The sequence below is a fragment of the Carassius gibelio genome, chromosome B3 (assembly GCF_023724105.1).
Source record: "Carassius gibelio isolate Cgi1373 ecotype wild population from Czech Republic chromosome B3, carGib1.2-hapl.c, whole genome shotgun sequence".
NCBI lineage: Eukaryota > Metazoa > Chordata > Actinopteri > Cypriniformes > Cyprinidae > Carassius > Carassius gibelio.
The window spans coordinates 11876432-11892450 of record NC_068398.1 but is presented as its reverse complement, the minus strand read 5'-3'; the positions used below and the strand labels follow the sequence as shown (position 1 = coordinate 11892450).

At 37.2% G+C, this 16019-nt stretch overlaps 1 protein-coding gene across 6 annotated transcripts in view; it reads left to right on the top strand.

Moving 5' to 3' along the window:
• LOC127953293 (dedicator of cytokinesis protein 7) overlaps nt 1–15120 on the top strand; it is a 46984-nt gene extending 31864 nt beyond the window's left edge. For 3 of the 6 annotated variants that reach the window (XM_052552345.1, XM_052552344.1, XM_052552342.1), the window contains 21 exons: nt 1299–1468; nt 1638–1786; nt 2977–3159; nt 3511–3637; nt 3713–3797; nt 3974–4070; nt 4181–4315; nt 4894–5046; nt 5138–5296; nt 5545–5645; nt 5723–5915; nt 6726–6869; nt 7031–7162; nt 7672–7686; nt 8136–8261; nt 10373–10462; nt 10808–11044; nt 11126–11269; nt 11349–11455; nt 12229–12402; nt 13840–15120. In XM_052552345.1, the coding sequence (XP_052408305.1) occupies nt 1299–1468; nt 1638–1786; nt 2977–3159; nt 3511–3637; nt 3713–3797; nt 3974–4070; nt 4181–4315; nt 4894–5046; nt 5138–5296; nt 5545–5645; nt 5723–5915; nt 6726–6869; nt 7031–7162; nt 7672–7686; nt 8136–8261; nt 10373–10462; nt 10808–11044; nt 11126–11269; nt 11349–11455; nt 12229–12402; nt 13840–13882 (2764 nt within the window). In that variant the 3' untranslated portion in view covers nt 13883–15120. Of the gene's footprint in view, nt 1–1298; nt 1469–1637; nt 1787–2976; nt 3160–3510; nt 3798–3973; nt 4071–4180; nt 4316–4893; nt 5047–5137; nt 5297–5544; nt 5646–5722; nt 5916–6725; nt 6870–7030; nt 7163–7671; nt 7687–8135; nt 8262–10372; nt 10463–10807; nt 11045–11125; nt 11270–11348; nt 11456–12228; nt 12403–13750 lie in introns of all 6 variants that reach the window. The other 3 variants (XM_052552343.1, XM_052552340.1, XM_052552341.1) reach the window with 2 other exon arrangements.
• Nucleotides 15121–16019: the final 899 nt, after the last annotated feature.

Genomic DNA, 16019 nt, shown 5'->3' with positions numbered 1-16019 from the left:
AGAAAAATCACGTAGTGTATAATGAACACAGACAGGGTTTTTACTTTTAGCTTCAGACTGTGATTCCATCCAGCTGGAGGATATCAGACATGCTCGGTATTTTGAGACCATTTTAGAACATATTGTTTTATGCGAGTCGTTTTGTGTATGATGCTAAATATTTTCTTAAAGTGGACGTGTGTGGTGTTTAGTGTTTCTAAATCTGTTCAAATAAAATCTGTTGAGTGTATTCCAGCCTTAGAGGAAATATACTGATGATGAGAACACTCCTTTGTTTAAAAATGTTAAATATTAATATAAATATTAATGGTACTGAATAGAAACCGTAGCATGTATCCCTCAAGTATTTCTCAGTGAAGGAAATATTTCTTCAACTTTTGTCTGTAAATTTAAAAGTAAACCATGTGGGAACAATTACAAGCTATGGAAAGAAAAAGAATGATATAGTTCTTGAAGTTTTTGAAGTAGCAGCTTATTTGACCATGTTTGAATTTAGTTTCAGATTTCAGCCTTAAAGTGATAGTTCACCCAAATATTATAATGGCAGTGAATGGGGGGGTGGGGAGATTTTGAAGCAAAATCAAGTTCATCCATCCATCATTAAAAGTACTCCAGAGGGTTAATAAAAGCCTTTTGAAGTGTGTGGAATGTGTGGAGCAATTTTTATGATGGATGGATGCACTTTATTGGGCTTCAAAATCTCAACACCCATTCACTGCCATTAGCTTGGAAGAGCCAGGACTCTAACCATTAGGCCACGACTTCCCAAAAGAGGTGTAAGTCGCACCTGAGTATAAGTCGCATCAGTCCAAAAAAACGTCTTGACAAGGAAAAAAACATATATATATAAGTCGCTCTGGACTATAAGTCGCATTTATTTAGAACCAAGAACCAAGAGAAAACATTACCGTCTGCAGCCGCGAGAGGGCGCTCTATGCTGCTCAGTGTAGACTACAGGAGCATTGAGCGTCATAGAGCGCCCTCTCGCGGCTGGAGATGGTAATGTTTTCTCTTGGTTCATTTCTCTTGATTTATGTCAAATTAATTTTGATAAGTCACACCTGACTATAAGTCACAGGACCAGCCAAACTATGAAAAAAAGTGTGACTTATAGTCCGGAAAATACGGTAATACACACCTAGTATGGCTTGAAGTTTAGTTTTTTTTGGGGGGGTGAACTAGCCCTTTAAATCACCACAGAAAAAACGTAGAATTGTTTTTGAACAGCTTTTATAAATGGGACTTCAAAAATACATCGATTCCAACACCTCAAATCACATCTCACACCTCTTTCTCAGTGTGTTCTTCCTACACAAGAAGGCCATTAGTGCGCTGCATTCTCTGCTGTGCAGTCACGACGCGGACCCCCGCTACACAGACCCCCAGGTCCGCTCGCACGTCGCCCAGCTCTACCTGCCACTCATCCCCATCATCATGGAGACGCTGGCCCAGCTTCACGACTTCACCGGTTAGTGAGAGCCTGCGAGCAGAGCAGACTGCTTATCTCTTCAGTTATTTATATCAACTCTGTTTATGAGTTGAATAGTCTTTTAAAGGTCAGCGCTTCAGTCATTAGAAACTGAACAAAAGTCCTGTTTCAGCCGAGATCTGTATCTCTCCACCTTTGTGTGTCCCAGACACGTCCCCACAGCGTGTACGTCATGCCTCGGCGCTCGTCGACGAAAGCGACCCAGACAACGGCACCATCAGCCAGTCTGTTGCCATGGCCATAGCTGGCTCACCACTGCCCCACTCCAAAGCCAACCCCTTCACTCTGCCGTCCATGGTGAGTACCTGCTCACTGACCACTGTTAGTAATTAAGATGAACGAAGGTTGTGAAGTTTTAACATTTTTTGAACAGTAGTGTGCTGTATGTTTAGGTTAACCTTTTTGAAAGAAGTCTCTTATGGCTGCATTTTGTTTGAGAAAAAATAGAGTGAAATATGATCACCATTTAAAATAATTGTGTTCTAGTTTAATACAGTACATAACAAAATGTCATTTATTCTTGTGATGAATCTTCAGCATCATTACCCACGTCTTCAGTGTCATAATCTTTCAAAAACCATTCTAATATACTGATTTGGTGCTCAAGAAACTATTATATAGAAATTATTGTCATCAATGTTGAAAACAGTTTTGCTGCGTAATATTTTTTTGTGAAAGCTGATTTTGTTTTTGTTTTTTGATACGTAGAAAGTTAAAATTCACAGCATTTATTTAAAATATAAGTATTTTCTTAAAAATGTCACTTTTGTGATTTTAATGTGTTCTTATTTTTTATAAAATAATAATAATGACCTCCATTTTAAGACCTGATTTTTGTTCCATAGTTCAAGTGACCCATTCATATTAAGCCTTGGTGTTCATGCAGGTAATGAAAGTTCAAGTCTGGCCTGCAACATGCCCAAATCATGTTCCCCTAATAATTTTACAGTACTTTACACTTTTTTTTAAATCTAAATGTCCCAAATTCAAAAACAGTATTATTCTTATTTTTAATAAGTTATGTTTATGCACAAAGTTTTCACATGATTTTCCAATGCTGTTGCTCTAGTGGAATAAATAGAAAGGCAAACAGCATAAATAGAATTACTTCATGGATTTCTGGAATTTTCCCTCCCATTCATCTGAATGAGGTCACAACTGCAGTTTCTTAATATCACCACTAGAGGAGCCCTTCGTAGTCACTCCTGTCCATTCTGTCGACTGCAGTACTGCTCTCCACCACCAGAGGGAATGTTGTGTTCTCTTTGCTCTGAACAGAGTTCCCTGTTCATTAGTGAATATTAATGGCTTGTGTGCGGCTGAGGAAATGAGGATCATGTGTGTCTAAGTATTTATTATACATGGGTGTGTAAGGACATCCTCTGTATATGCCTGTCCCAAACAGGCTGCCGGATGTGATGTCTAATCGGTCGTCTTTGTTGTGGTGTGTTTGGGTGTAAATGTGTTTCTGTTTGTTTGTTCGTCAGGCGGGCCGTCAGTGTAGCGCCCTCTCTGCCGACTGCAGCAGGACGCTGCTGGTTTGTTTCCTGTGGGTGCTGAAGAATGCAGACGCTGGGCTGTTGGAGCGCTGGGTCTCAGACCTGTCTGTGCCACAAATCAACCGCTTGCTTGATCTTCTGCACCTCTGTCTGTCCTGTTTCGAATACAAGGTACATCCACATTCCCTCCTCAGTAAGGACTGTTCGGTATTTAGAAACACTGATTTCCATTCAGTCATGGTGAGGTAGTGAAGAGATCAGCAGGATTGATCCTGATTTATCTTAAATACAAACCAAGCAGTAAGAGTACCATGGAGGTCAATCAAACATCAAGCTGCACCTGTTGCTTTGCTATATATATATATATATATATATATATTTTATTTTATTTTATTTTTTTTATTTTTTTTTCGTTTCGTATGTTACACCATTTCCTGTGACACATTCAGGAAATTTTACTTCATATAGTGCATTGTTGTATTGACGTGTTTTTGATCATCCTGTTCATCGGCCTCTTCTCAGGGGAAGAAAGCCCTGCAGAGGATAAACAGTCTGACCTTTAAGAAGTCTCAGGACATGAAGGCCCGTCTAGAGGAGGCCATACTGGGCACCATCGGAGCAAGACAGGAGATGGTCCGTCGCTGCAGAGGTACAACGGCCGCTCTGTTGGTATCTGTGCGAGTACACGTCAAAGCATTGACCTCTGTTCCTGTGTGTTCCTCAGAGCGCAGTCCTTACGGAGGTCAGGAGAACGTCCGCTGGAGGAAAAACGTCACTCACTGGAGACAGAACGCAGACAGAGTGGACAAGTGTGTCTTTTTGCCTCCTCTCTCATATTTTTGTTGCCGTTCACATTCAATGGACATCTGAATGATGTTGCTCTAGCTGTCTCTCATTTTAATGAAGCACATAATCACTAGCTACATATACAGTGGTGTGTGTGTGTGTGTGTGAATAGCTTGCTGTAAACACTGTCTCTGTGCAGAACCAAGGCAGAGGTGGAGCAGGAGTCAGTAGTGGATGGAAACTTGGCGACAGAAGCTGCTCTCATAGTCCTGGACACACTGGAGATCATTGTCAAAGTAAAACAGACTTTGTGACTCATTTGGATGCATTTACTACTAATAGCATGTGTCACGACATGCATCATTTTCACATGGTTCATAAGTGTTTGTGCGTGATTTTGCATCAGACAGTGGTGATGTCAGAGCTGAAGGAGAGTGTTTTGGGTGGTGTGCTGAGAGTCCTCCTCCACAGTTTGGCAGGAAACCAGAGCGCCCTCTTCCTGCAGCACTGCTTCAGCACACAGAGAGCTTTGGTCTACAAGGTTTGTGTCTGTTGCTGGCAGTGCTACTTACTGAACATCTTATTTAAAATCATTCAATTCTATCACATGCACTCTACCATATATTTTTTTTAATAAAGTCTCTTTTTCTTACCAAGACTGCATTTATTCAGTGAGAAATATGGCAAGTATGGCTGAATATTAGTATGATTTAAAACAACAGTTTTCAAAAAAAAGAGACAACGAAAGACTGTTTAGTAAGGGTTTGGCACAATAGACAAACATAAATGGATACAAATAAAAACTAAAATAGACAAGAAGAGGTATTCCAAAAGCTAATATATACAATGGTTCGTGCAAGATATTGTAGTGCACCCTGGAGCAAATTAAACAAGAGCAAACATCCTGGCTATCACCGACAACATTCTTTCATTGTTACAATGAGATTTTGCAGACTTGTACCTCTCGCACTTTCTTAAGAAATGTAAATACATTTGTGTACGTCTTGAAACTGTAAGACCTTCCCTCGTTGTTCAGGTTAGCCTTGTGCATATATTATTGGACATAGTTCACAAAGGAAATTGTAGAAGAATTAAAGCTTTGCACGTGTGTTTCTATAGTTCCCAGAGATGCTGTTTGAGGAGGACACTGAGCTCTGTGCCGATCTGTGTTTGCGGTTACTGCGTCACTGCGGCAGCAGCGTGAGCTCCGTACGCAGCCACGCCAGCGCCTCCCTCTACCTGCTCATGAGACAAAACTTTGAGATCGGCAACGTAAGGCACAATCTCACTTTAAACTGCTCTCCTTGATTCAGCTTGTCCCTACATACAGAGGAGAAACTCTCTCTTTTCTCCTGTCCTGTAGAATTTTGCGCGTGTGAAGATGCAGGTTACCATGTCTCTGTCTTCGCTCGTGGGAACATCGACGAAGTTCAATGAAGAGCATCTGCGACGCTCTTTAAAAACTATTCTCACATACGCCGAGGATGACCTGGAGCTCCGAGATTCCCCCTTCCCTGAGCAGGTATCAAACACTTGGATCGGAGCTGGGAGCTCAAAGGTTGTTGGTTCGAATCCCACAGGGGATAAAAACCCAACACCAACTTATTTCAGCTATTTGCCAAGGCAGCATTTATCATTTCCACACAAATGCTTTAAAAACTTTAAAATTAAAGCAAAAAGAGAAAATATAAAGATAAAATAGTAATAAAAGCTAGCACATCAATGATATTACTGTAATTCTGAGTCTCTTTTCTTCGATCTCGTCTGTAGGTGCAGGATCTCGTCTTCAACCTCCACATGATTCTCACTGACACTGTGAAGATGAAGGAGCACCAGCAGGACCCAGAGATGCTTATAGACCTCATGTACAGGTCAGTGCTTTATCAAGAGAACCAAAGGACATTCAGTGCCTCTCTGATGTATGTACAAACGGCTCTTTTCTGAGTAGGATAGCTAAGGGCTACCAGAACTCTCCTGATCTGAGGCTCACGTGGCTGCAGAACATGGCAGGGAAGCACTCTGAGAGAGGGAACCACGCGGAGGCAGCACACTGTCTGGTGCATAGCGCCGCCCTTGTGGCGGAGTACCTCAACATGCTTGAAGATTGCCGCTACCTCCCAATCGGATGCGTGTCATTCCAGGTAAAAATCCTGTGTGTGTTCTTCCTGTGTCCTTGTAAACCAAACGGCTTAAAACAAATACTAAAAGAATATAATAATTGAATAAAAATCTTTTTTTTTTCTGAAATCAAACTTAATTTAATAAAAATAAAAAAACTGAAATAAGGCTGTGTAGGCATATGAATATATATAAAAAAAAAAAAAAACTAGTGAAAAAAAAGAGCATATAACAAAATTATATTACTCTTTTTAACTTCAAACTAGAAAACTAATAAAGCTACTTTAAAGTAATAAGAAATACATAATAGTTTATGAATAATAACAAATATGTTATAACAATAATAACAAAAATCAATAACAGAAAGGAATCAGGGAATTCTAAATTGTTTGATATCAGTTCTGGAAAAGGTTGAAATTATTATTATTACTATTACTATTATTAATTTTTTTTATATATAAAAATGAATAAAATGTATGTTTTATGACTTTGACAATGTTATAAATAATAATATTAATAATTCCATAATTGGTTCCATAATTATTTTCAAACACTATATTACGTAAAATAATTCGAATTTTAATTAATAATTCTAATAATACATTTTTTATGAAATCATAAAAAGTTTAATTATCATGTATAATATATATTCTAAATAAACTTTGAATAAGCAAGTAACAATTTTTACATATTGAATGGAATATATTGAAAATGCAAATGAGAAACACATTCTCACTGGACACTTTGCTGTTTTGATTAAAAACATACTGTAAATTCTGATCATACCCATGATAGATTTAGCGATTGTTGACCCTTTCGATTGCGTTTGACAGAGTATTTCGTCCAATGTGCTGGAGGAGTCTGCGGTGTCTGATGATATTCTGTCCCCAGAGGAGGAGGGCATCTGTTCAGGGAAGTACTTCAGTGAGTCTGGACTCGTGGGACTTCTGGAGCAAGCAGCTGCTTCTTTCAACATGGTGAGAGCTCACGTCACATCACCCCCCCCCCCCCCCCTCACTCATGGAAACTGAGTGCATCCAAGGGAATCAAATGGATTAGGCTCCTATCCAAGTCAGCGGCACACATTTTTATGGGATTATTAACTGAACGTTGACTGTACATTCTGTCCCTCCTCCAGGCTGCCATGTACGAGGCCATAAATGAAGTCTACAAAATCCTTTGTCCCATTCACGAGGCCAACAGAGACTTTAAGAAGCTGGCCTCTGTCCACGGCAAACTGCAGGATGCCTTCAGCAAAGTCTACAATCAGGTTTGTTGACCCCAGACGTTTGTGTTGAAGAGCTGAACGCGTCTGCAGGAAGCTCTCCTCAGTCTCAGGAGTCAGTTTGTTGAATGGATATTACAATATTCATTATACATTAATGAGTTATTTCTTTATTTATGTTTTTTAAATGATAAAGCCTGCTACTTCATCCAGCGAAGTGGTGGGTTTTTGTTAAATGTGAGCCAAAGTCATCACAGTTAACAGAACCAGACCACTTCAGTCTGTGTGCATTGAATTTATTTTATACACCAGTTTCTCGATTTGAGTTGAATTACTGAAATAAATGAACTTTTCCACGAAAATCTATTTTATTGAGATGCACCTGTAAATGATTTGTCCTCCAGATGAAGCCAGTCTTGGGCTGAGATCTGGACCACAGACGTTAGTTGCTGAGCTGTGGTGTGTTGCTCTGATGTGTGTGGTTGAGATGTTTGACTGATGTCTTTTCTCTGTCCTGTCGGTGCTGATGTGTCTCCTGCTGTGTCCACACACAGAGCTCAGGATGGGAGGTACGGCTGATCGATCACACTGTGCTTCTGTATTTATCAGGACCATATGTTACAGTTTATGTAAGAGGGAATTTTCTCCCACACACAAACCAACTGTCTCTGGTCTTTGTCTCTTTTTATTTCTCCATTGGTCTCCCCGTGTGTGGTCTGGATGTTTTCCTGGTGAGTGAACATGAACTTGGTTACCCAACAGAAAATTCAAGCTGTTGCATCCCACTGTAAGGTTCACCGTCTCTGACACACTTACGCAAGGCCATTTCTCAAGAATGGCACAAGTCAGTGTTGTCCTGGGGCACATGTGCACGCATTCGGATCCATAAACCCATCCTCCGTGAAATTAAATGTTGTGTCTTTAGGCATGATGTGGCTGAAACCGACTAAAACTAGGCTTTTATGTGACACCATTCTCTTCTCTCTTCTTACATGCGTCTCAATTGCCCAGGCCATAGAGGATGTTTGGCACCTATTTCCGTGTGGGCTTCTATGGGTGCCGCTTTGGAGATCTGGACGAGCAGGAGTTTGTCTATAAAGAGCCTTCCATCACCAAACTAGCTGAGATCTCTTATAGACTGGAGGTGCGTTTCTGATCTGGAGTGAAAAAAATCATAATAACCTTTTCATTAGAATAATAATAACAGCTATTTTAATAATAATAATTACTAATTATGTTTAATAATATTGGTAGTAATTAATTTTAAATAATTATAAACATTCTTTAAACATTTTCAAGTTACTTTCTTCCTTTTATTTATATATGTATATTTTATATATATATATATATATATATATATATGTATATTTTATATATATATATATATATATATATATATATATATATATATATTTTATATATATATATATATATATATATATATATATATATATATATATATATATATATATATATATATATTTTTTTTTTTTATTTTTTTTTTTTTTTTTTTTTTTTTTTTTTTATATTTGAAAGTGTCCTACATTTTAAAGGACAAATAAAAAAACTCTCTTTACAATTTATATTAATTTATGAGAAATTATTTCTATTGCAGGGGTACAAATATTTGGTCAGGACAGAGATGTATAGTAACGAAGTAGAACTACTTCACTACTGTACTTAAGTACTAAAAGGCGGTATCTGTACTTTACTAGAGTATTATTTTTTTCTCCTACTTCCACTTTTACTTCGGTACATATTTTCGCTGAGTTTAATACTTTTACTCCGATATTTTTTTTATGTGCTGCATCGTTACTCGTTACAATTATAATAATGTTACGAATCATTCCATTACAAACCACTGCCAGAACTGTAGATGGCAGATTTGATGAAGCTGGCACATCATTGAGCGAAACAAGCGATTAAGAAGACTGCGTGTGCTGACTGAACTGCTGTGAAGAGAGAAATGAACACCGAGCCGAGCCACATAATGACTCGTTCACGAGTCAAGAACCGGTTGCATCGGTTCTCGGATGACCAGTAACGTTAGTTCTTTCTGACAGTTCGATTCAATAAACCAGTTGAAGAAAACATTTCACCGATTCTTTTGCGCTCGATGCAATGGCGTCATTGGCGTTGACTGCACCTGGGCTCATAACATTAGCACAGAATCAGTTCAGAATCAATCACCAAAAGAATCAGTTCAGTTCAGACGCTCTGTGTGTCGGTTTGCTTCACGCTAAATCACACATGCGCAGTATCATCAGCTCCTCGGTTCACGAATCGGACGCGTCTGACAGAAACGGTTCTTGACTCGTGAACGAGTCATTTTCTGGCTCGGCTCGGTGTTCATCTTCAGTTCTCTCTTCACAGCAGTTCAGTCAGTGTACTGTTTGAGTAAATGAATTACTCCGGGATATTGGTTTGTTTTAACTCAGAGGGAGTGTCCGACACATTAATCAAGTTAACAGCTTAATTCATCTGTGGATTAATGCGTATTGGAGACGCGAACTGTTTAAAACGATTCAGTTCGATTTGGTGAACTGTTTCAAAAAGATCCGGTTACATCGAATGATTCGTTCGCGAACCAGATATCACAAACTGCTTTGTTTTTAACTGTCTTACAACAGACACTGAAGAGAAGACAATGCTGAATAAAGTCGTAGTTTTTGCTATTTTTGGACCAAAATGTATTTTCGATGCTTCAAAAAATTCTAAATGACCCTCTGATGTCTTATGGGTTTGAAACAACATGAGGGTAAGTTATTAATGACATCATTTTGCAAATTGGGCTAACTAACCCTAGTAACCGTTTTTTGTTTACAAGAAGTTACAGTCAAAGGAATTGTGATTGTCCTTTAGGTTAATCATTTGAAATAGTAAAAACAATATGTTCAAACTTTTGACTACTTTCTTTAATAGCTACATAACACAATACTTCTACTTTTACTTTCAGTACTTGAGTAGTAAATTTTAAAATAGACTACTTGCAATACTTAAGTACAAAAAATGTTGAATACTTTAGTACTTCTACTTAAGTGTGGTGCTTAAAGAGCACTTCAACTTCTACTCAAGTCACTTTTTTGATAGAGCACTTGTACTTTTACTCAAGTATGGGTCTCTAGTACTTTATACATCTCTGGGTCAGGATGAGGACAGTGGTGTAAAAATGGTTTATCTGTTGGTCCTGTGCATCTCAGATGATGCTTTTAATAAGATCCTTTGTGAGGTTTATGCTGATTTTGATTTTTGTAGGAGTTTTACTCTGAACGATTTGGTGATGATGTGGTGGTGATCATCAAGGACTCCAACCCTGTTGACAAAAACAAACTGGACCCCAATAAGGTCAGAGATTAATGCTAACATGAGTCTGAAGGCTTCTTATCAAACTAAAACATATTTATACTCTGTTAGGATCCTGTATATGCTTTTGTTGGATTTATTTATATTTAAATTGCCTTATTTCTTGTGATTTTTGTAATTATCGTTGTATATTTAATTAATTTAGCTTTAATAAATTTTTCTATTTAGCTAATTTTAGTACTTCAGCGTAAACGCATATATATATATATATTTTTCAGTTTGTTTCTTTATGTATTGTTTGTCATCGGTATTTCAATTAACAGATATGATTTCAGCTCGTACACATGGTCTTCACATTGATCATTGCTGTGTATGTTTGTTACCCAGGCGTACCTGCAGATCACATACGTGGAGCCCTTCTTCGACACTTACGAGCTGAAGGAGCGCATCACTTACTTCGACAAGAACTATAACCTGCGCACGTTCATGTACTGTACGCCGTTCACGCTGGACGGTCGGGCCCACGGCGACCTGCACGAGCAGTACAAACGCAAGACCATCCTCACCACCTCCCACGCCTTCCCCTACATCAAGACCCGCGTCAACGTCATCCACAAAGAGGAGGTACGGCCTGGCCGCTTTGCTCTTGGAGCTGCGTAAATTGCCTCAAGACAGATTTTGGAAGTATTTTTTTCCTCCCAACAGATCATTCTGATGCCGATGGAGGTGGCGATTGAGGATATGCAGAAGAAGACCCAGGAGCTGGCCTTCGCGACCCATCAGGACCCCGCTGACTCCAAGATGCTCCAGATGGTGCTCCAGGGTTGTGTTGGCACCACTGTTAATCAGGTAACATTTTAGATCAAGAGGTTTTCCTCCAGTTTGTCGGTTTGATTTTGGATGTGAACCTGTACGTTTTGTCTCAAAGGGTCCCCTGGAGGTGGCTCAGGTCTTCCTGTCTGAAATTCCCGAGGACCCCAAACTCTTCCGGCATCACAATAAACTGCGCCTCTGCTTCAAGGACTTGACCAAAAGGTGGAGTGACTTTTATGCACACATTCTTGCTTTTGAGTTGAAAACGCTAGGTTGTGATCATTTACTTAGGTTTTTCATTGATTTTAAAAGTCATAGTCACAACAGCCAATCATATTAGAGGTAAACTTGATGCGTCTGCACTAGAGTATTTGCATAAGACGATCTGATTGGCTAATACCTGTGTTGGCAATTGAAAAGTTTTTACGTTTTTCAGCTTCTCTCCAGAAGCAATGCTAGTTTAGAGTAGAGTAGAATATTTAAAAATAAATACATTATTTTACACAAAGTGGCAGTTTTACTAATTATCATTTTCTAGGGATTTTTAGGAAGTATTGCTTAACTTATTTTTTGAGCAATAAATGTCTTTTTCCTGCTTAAGATGTATTTTGAGATTTGTTAAAGCATTTACTGAATCAAAAGTTCAAACAGTTCAGTATATCAGCTTCAATTGAATCATACTGAATTTAGAAAACTTGCAGTTGAATCGAGTTAAAAAGCAATGAATCACCAATCAAAAAAAATTCACACCCCTAGTCTTATGTGTCCTCGGTTTGGATCCTTATGGTCCTAAACATGGCCTCAGTCTATTTGCATCATGCTAAAGCTGCCAAGTACCTAAGCCACAGATCAGCAGGGTGTCTTCTCATGGCTAAGAACCAAGTGAACGAGTGATTGAAGGTTTGAATCCTCCAGTTAAAGCAGCGTTTTCTGTTTAGCAGTTCGTTAAAATGGACTGACAGTTCTGGGTCTCTTTTGACCCACTCTTGACTCAGGTGTGAGGATGCTCTGAGGAAGAACAAGTCTCTGATCGGTCCAGATCAGAAGGAGTACCATCGAGAGCTGGAGCGGAACTACACTAAACTGAGAGAAGCTCTGTTTCCTCTTATCAACCGGAAAATCCCTCAACTCTACAGACCTCTGCCTCTGCCAACCACACCAACACAGAGGTAACAGCACACAGAGTTGATCTGCAAACAGACAGAGCGGGTCATAGCAGCCTGGTTACTTGTAAACTAAACTCATCAAGCTCATTAAAAATCTGTGCATCCTGACTCCCGCCAGTTGGTTAGCAGCCATTCGCCATTTTTTGTGTACAACATGCATGACATACTAATATAGTGTTGCGTCTACATTCAATAAATAAATATTAATGAGTACAATAAATACATTGATCATAAACATTTATATTTCTGATTTAAAAATGTTAATATTAAATTATCAAATTATTTATAAAATAATAAATTATTACAGTTAAGAATATTTCCAATTATCTAATTATTAAAACTATTTTTATTCTTATAGATATTATATTATAAATGTTATTACTGTTACGTAGGGCCCTATGTTTTCCGGCATGCAAAAAACGCAGAATCCCGTCATAAAAATGGAATGTCACGGAATTTGCCAAATTTTGGCAAAAATAAATAAATCAAAAGTAGGTTAGTACACTTAAATTAAAAAATAAAATACAGTTTAATTATTATGAAAACAATATTTTTAAGGAATATTTACCAGAAAAAAATATTTACCAGAAAAATGTAAATACACAACATGGTATTTCTGAAAAATAAATAAATTAAATTATACTAATTTTTTTTTTAATAAAATCAATTACTTAGATACTTTTGGTTATTAAAATTGAATGAAACTGTTCAAATGGAAGCCAAAAAATTGATGAAAAACACAGAATTTGGTCAAAATAAAACTGAATTAGAGAAAATAATTGTCTTGCTTAAAAAAAGAAAATTGCTGTGAGATTGTGTACGTTTCATGACTTCAGTTAATTAGACATTGTTTTGAATAATAAAATGTAATTTAACCATTAAAACTTCAAATGCGAAAAAAAATGAATCCAGAAGAGAACATTTTTTTTGGGGAAAATATTAAAATGTATTTCATAGGGCCCTACTAATGCTGTTGTTGTTGTTTTTGTTATTATTAATAATAATAACAGAAAATGATATTATATAATTAATACAATAAAAAAATGCAGTTTTGAAGGTGTCTGTTCACTTTTTGTTTAAACAATGTTCGAATATACAGTTTGCATCTGTATTCAGTATACAAGAAGAATACTAAAAGAATTAAGTGTAATGTAAGTGTCTGTTCACCTAATATTATGAAATATTATTATATTGTAATATTAATAACATATATATATTAGTAAAAATAATTATGCAATAAAAATGACAGAAAATAATGCATGATATAATAAATAAATACAAAAAAATAATAATATGAATGCCCTTTTGTTAAGTGACTTGTTTTTCCTCTTCCAAACCACGTTTCCTGTAGTGAGTGATAACTGGCTCTCAGAGCCATGAGCCAGAGTCATCAGAAGGGGTTTATCCGAATCGAGGATCTGTTCTTGCTCATGTTTACAGGAATTCTCTCAGTCGATCCAGTTTCCGGCGGGTGGAGTGCTGAGGTGTGGCGAGGCCGAGCGCGGGTGGATGTAAAGCCAGTCCTGATCACCCGCTCCATCATTCAACCCCCCCAGCCACACACTAAAACACACTGCACATTCCTCTCTCAGCCACAAGCCCTCCTGAGCCAGCCTCTCTCTCCCGGAGCTTCAGTCTGTTTACTCCCAGAGGTTATCTGCTGTAAACACAGTCATTATGATCTGCATGGGCACAGCAGAATAACCGCTCAAAGTAGTCATGAGTAGAGAAAAACCAGCTTCTTGCTCAACATTGGTTCTAACCAGCACACTGCATTCACATGCTCCTGCATTTCCTTCTTTTGTTTGTTTGTGCCATCTTTCCCCGTCTCATGCACTTGTGTGAGTGTGAGAAAGAGGGCAACTGTATGAGGCAGAGTCCTTCCAGGAATTTGTGTGTGTGTGTCTGTGTGACTGTTGCCACATAAAACATTGTATTGCTGTTTGATTTATCTGCTTGCACTCAGTGGATTAAAGCATTTGTAAAAGTCTTTTTGAAGACTAACCACTGACAGACTGAGCCCAGAGACAGACTCGCTCAGAGGAGACCTGTTTAATCTTTCACATCATTTGTGCAACTGTTTTTAAAACTAATTCTGCTGTTGGCTCAAGCATTTATGCAAAAAAGAAAAGGAAAAGCTGGATTTGTTTCAAGATTGTAGAATGTATATAGTGGAGATCCCTAGCTAGTTCCTTGGATGCGTGTCCCTTTGGGTAACGGAGGAAGCATAAGGCATTAATATAGTGATTATCTGTGGAAAAAGTTCTGCACTGAAAGGAAAGAGCCCACTGACGTTCTGCACTGACTGCTTTGAGTTTTCCTGCCACTGCTGCGTCCAGTCCTACTTTCAATTTAATGTTCATGTTATTGTAAATGCACTGTAATGTAATGTATACTTTCCACGTGATGCACTAGTACAGTATGTAAACTGGAAAAGGGAGAATTATTTAGATGTTGCCATTTTGGCTGCTGAATGTAGATAATGTCCTGAACTAGTAATACTTTTGCTACCTACCTACTATAGTTGGACTGCTGTAATATCTTTCTTGCACTATTTAAATTTTTTTATGACCTCTAATGCCGGTCTCAACACTATACTGTGCAAATTGCTGGTCTAAATATTTTAGTATTTTTAATAACCAAAATGATTTCTTTTCTTTATTTATTTGTATGTTTGTCCTTTTTTCTTTTCAGTTTTTATATTAAAAGAAACTTCTCCTATTTTGTTTAACTGTGGCTTTTTTTTAAGTGTTCATGTATAGATGTAGAAACACATAAAACGTAAATAAATTATTTGTAGTGTTAATTTATTATTAATAGAACGTATATTATTTACAGTATATTTTATGTAGAGTAAATATATTGTAAATACTATTTTACAATATTTTTAATAGTGATATGTATAGATAAACACATTACGCGTAAATTATAAATGTGTATTATGTATATTATTGATCATTCACTATATAGTAAATGTATTTAATATTTTGAGGTAATTTAAAAATTATATTAATATATTGAAAGCTGTAATGTATCTGTTATAGATTAAAAATGAGTCTATGCTTATATAGATATGCCTATTACATGTAAATATTAAATGTGTTATTCATAAAAATATTTACAATATTCAAATATAGTAAATGTGTTGTAAATAATATTTTAAGATAATTGAAAAATATTAATATATTAAAAGCTTTAAGATTTTATATATACTTCCAGATGCACACGTTACTTGTAAATATTAAATGTATATTTATATTAATAAATGTAAATATTAATCAAAATATATTAGATATATTACAATACATTCTGTATATTTACAATGTATAGTAAACATATTGGAAATAATATTTTATAAATATACAGATATTTCTTTAACCCCGTTTTTGAGCCCTCTTTTCTTTTCACGTGCAGCTCTTATTAATCTCCTCACAGCTTGATCGTCTGCTTCACAAAGCGACCTCCATCTGGTCATCGTGTCACTGATATGTAACGAGACAGAAAAAAACCGCGCCTGTCCATCTGCGACCTAATAATAAATTAATATCATCTTAATGTCGCTTTACAGTCCGTGAAGACGATGGGTGTCCTCCTCGTCATCAAAGGCCGGTGACTTGAGG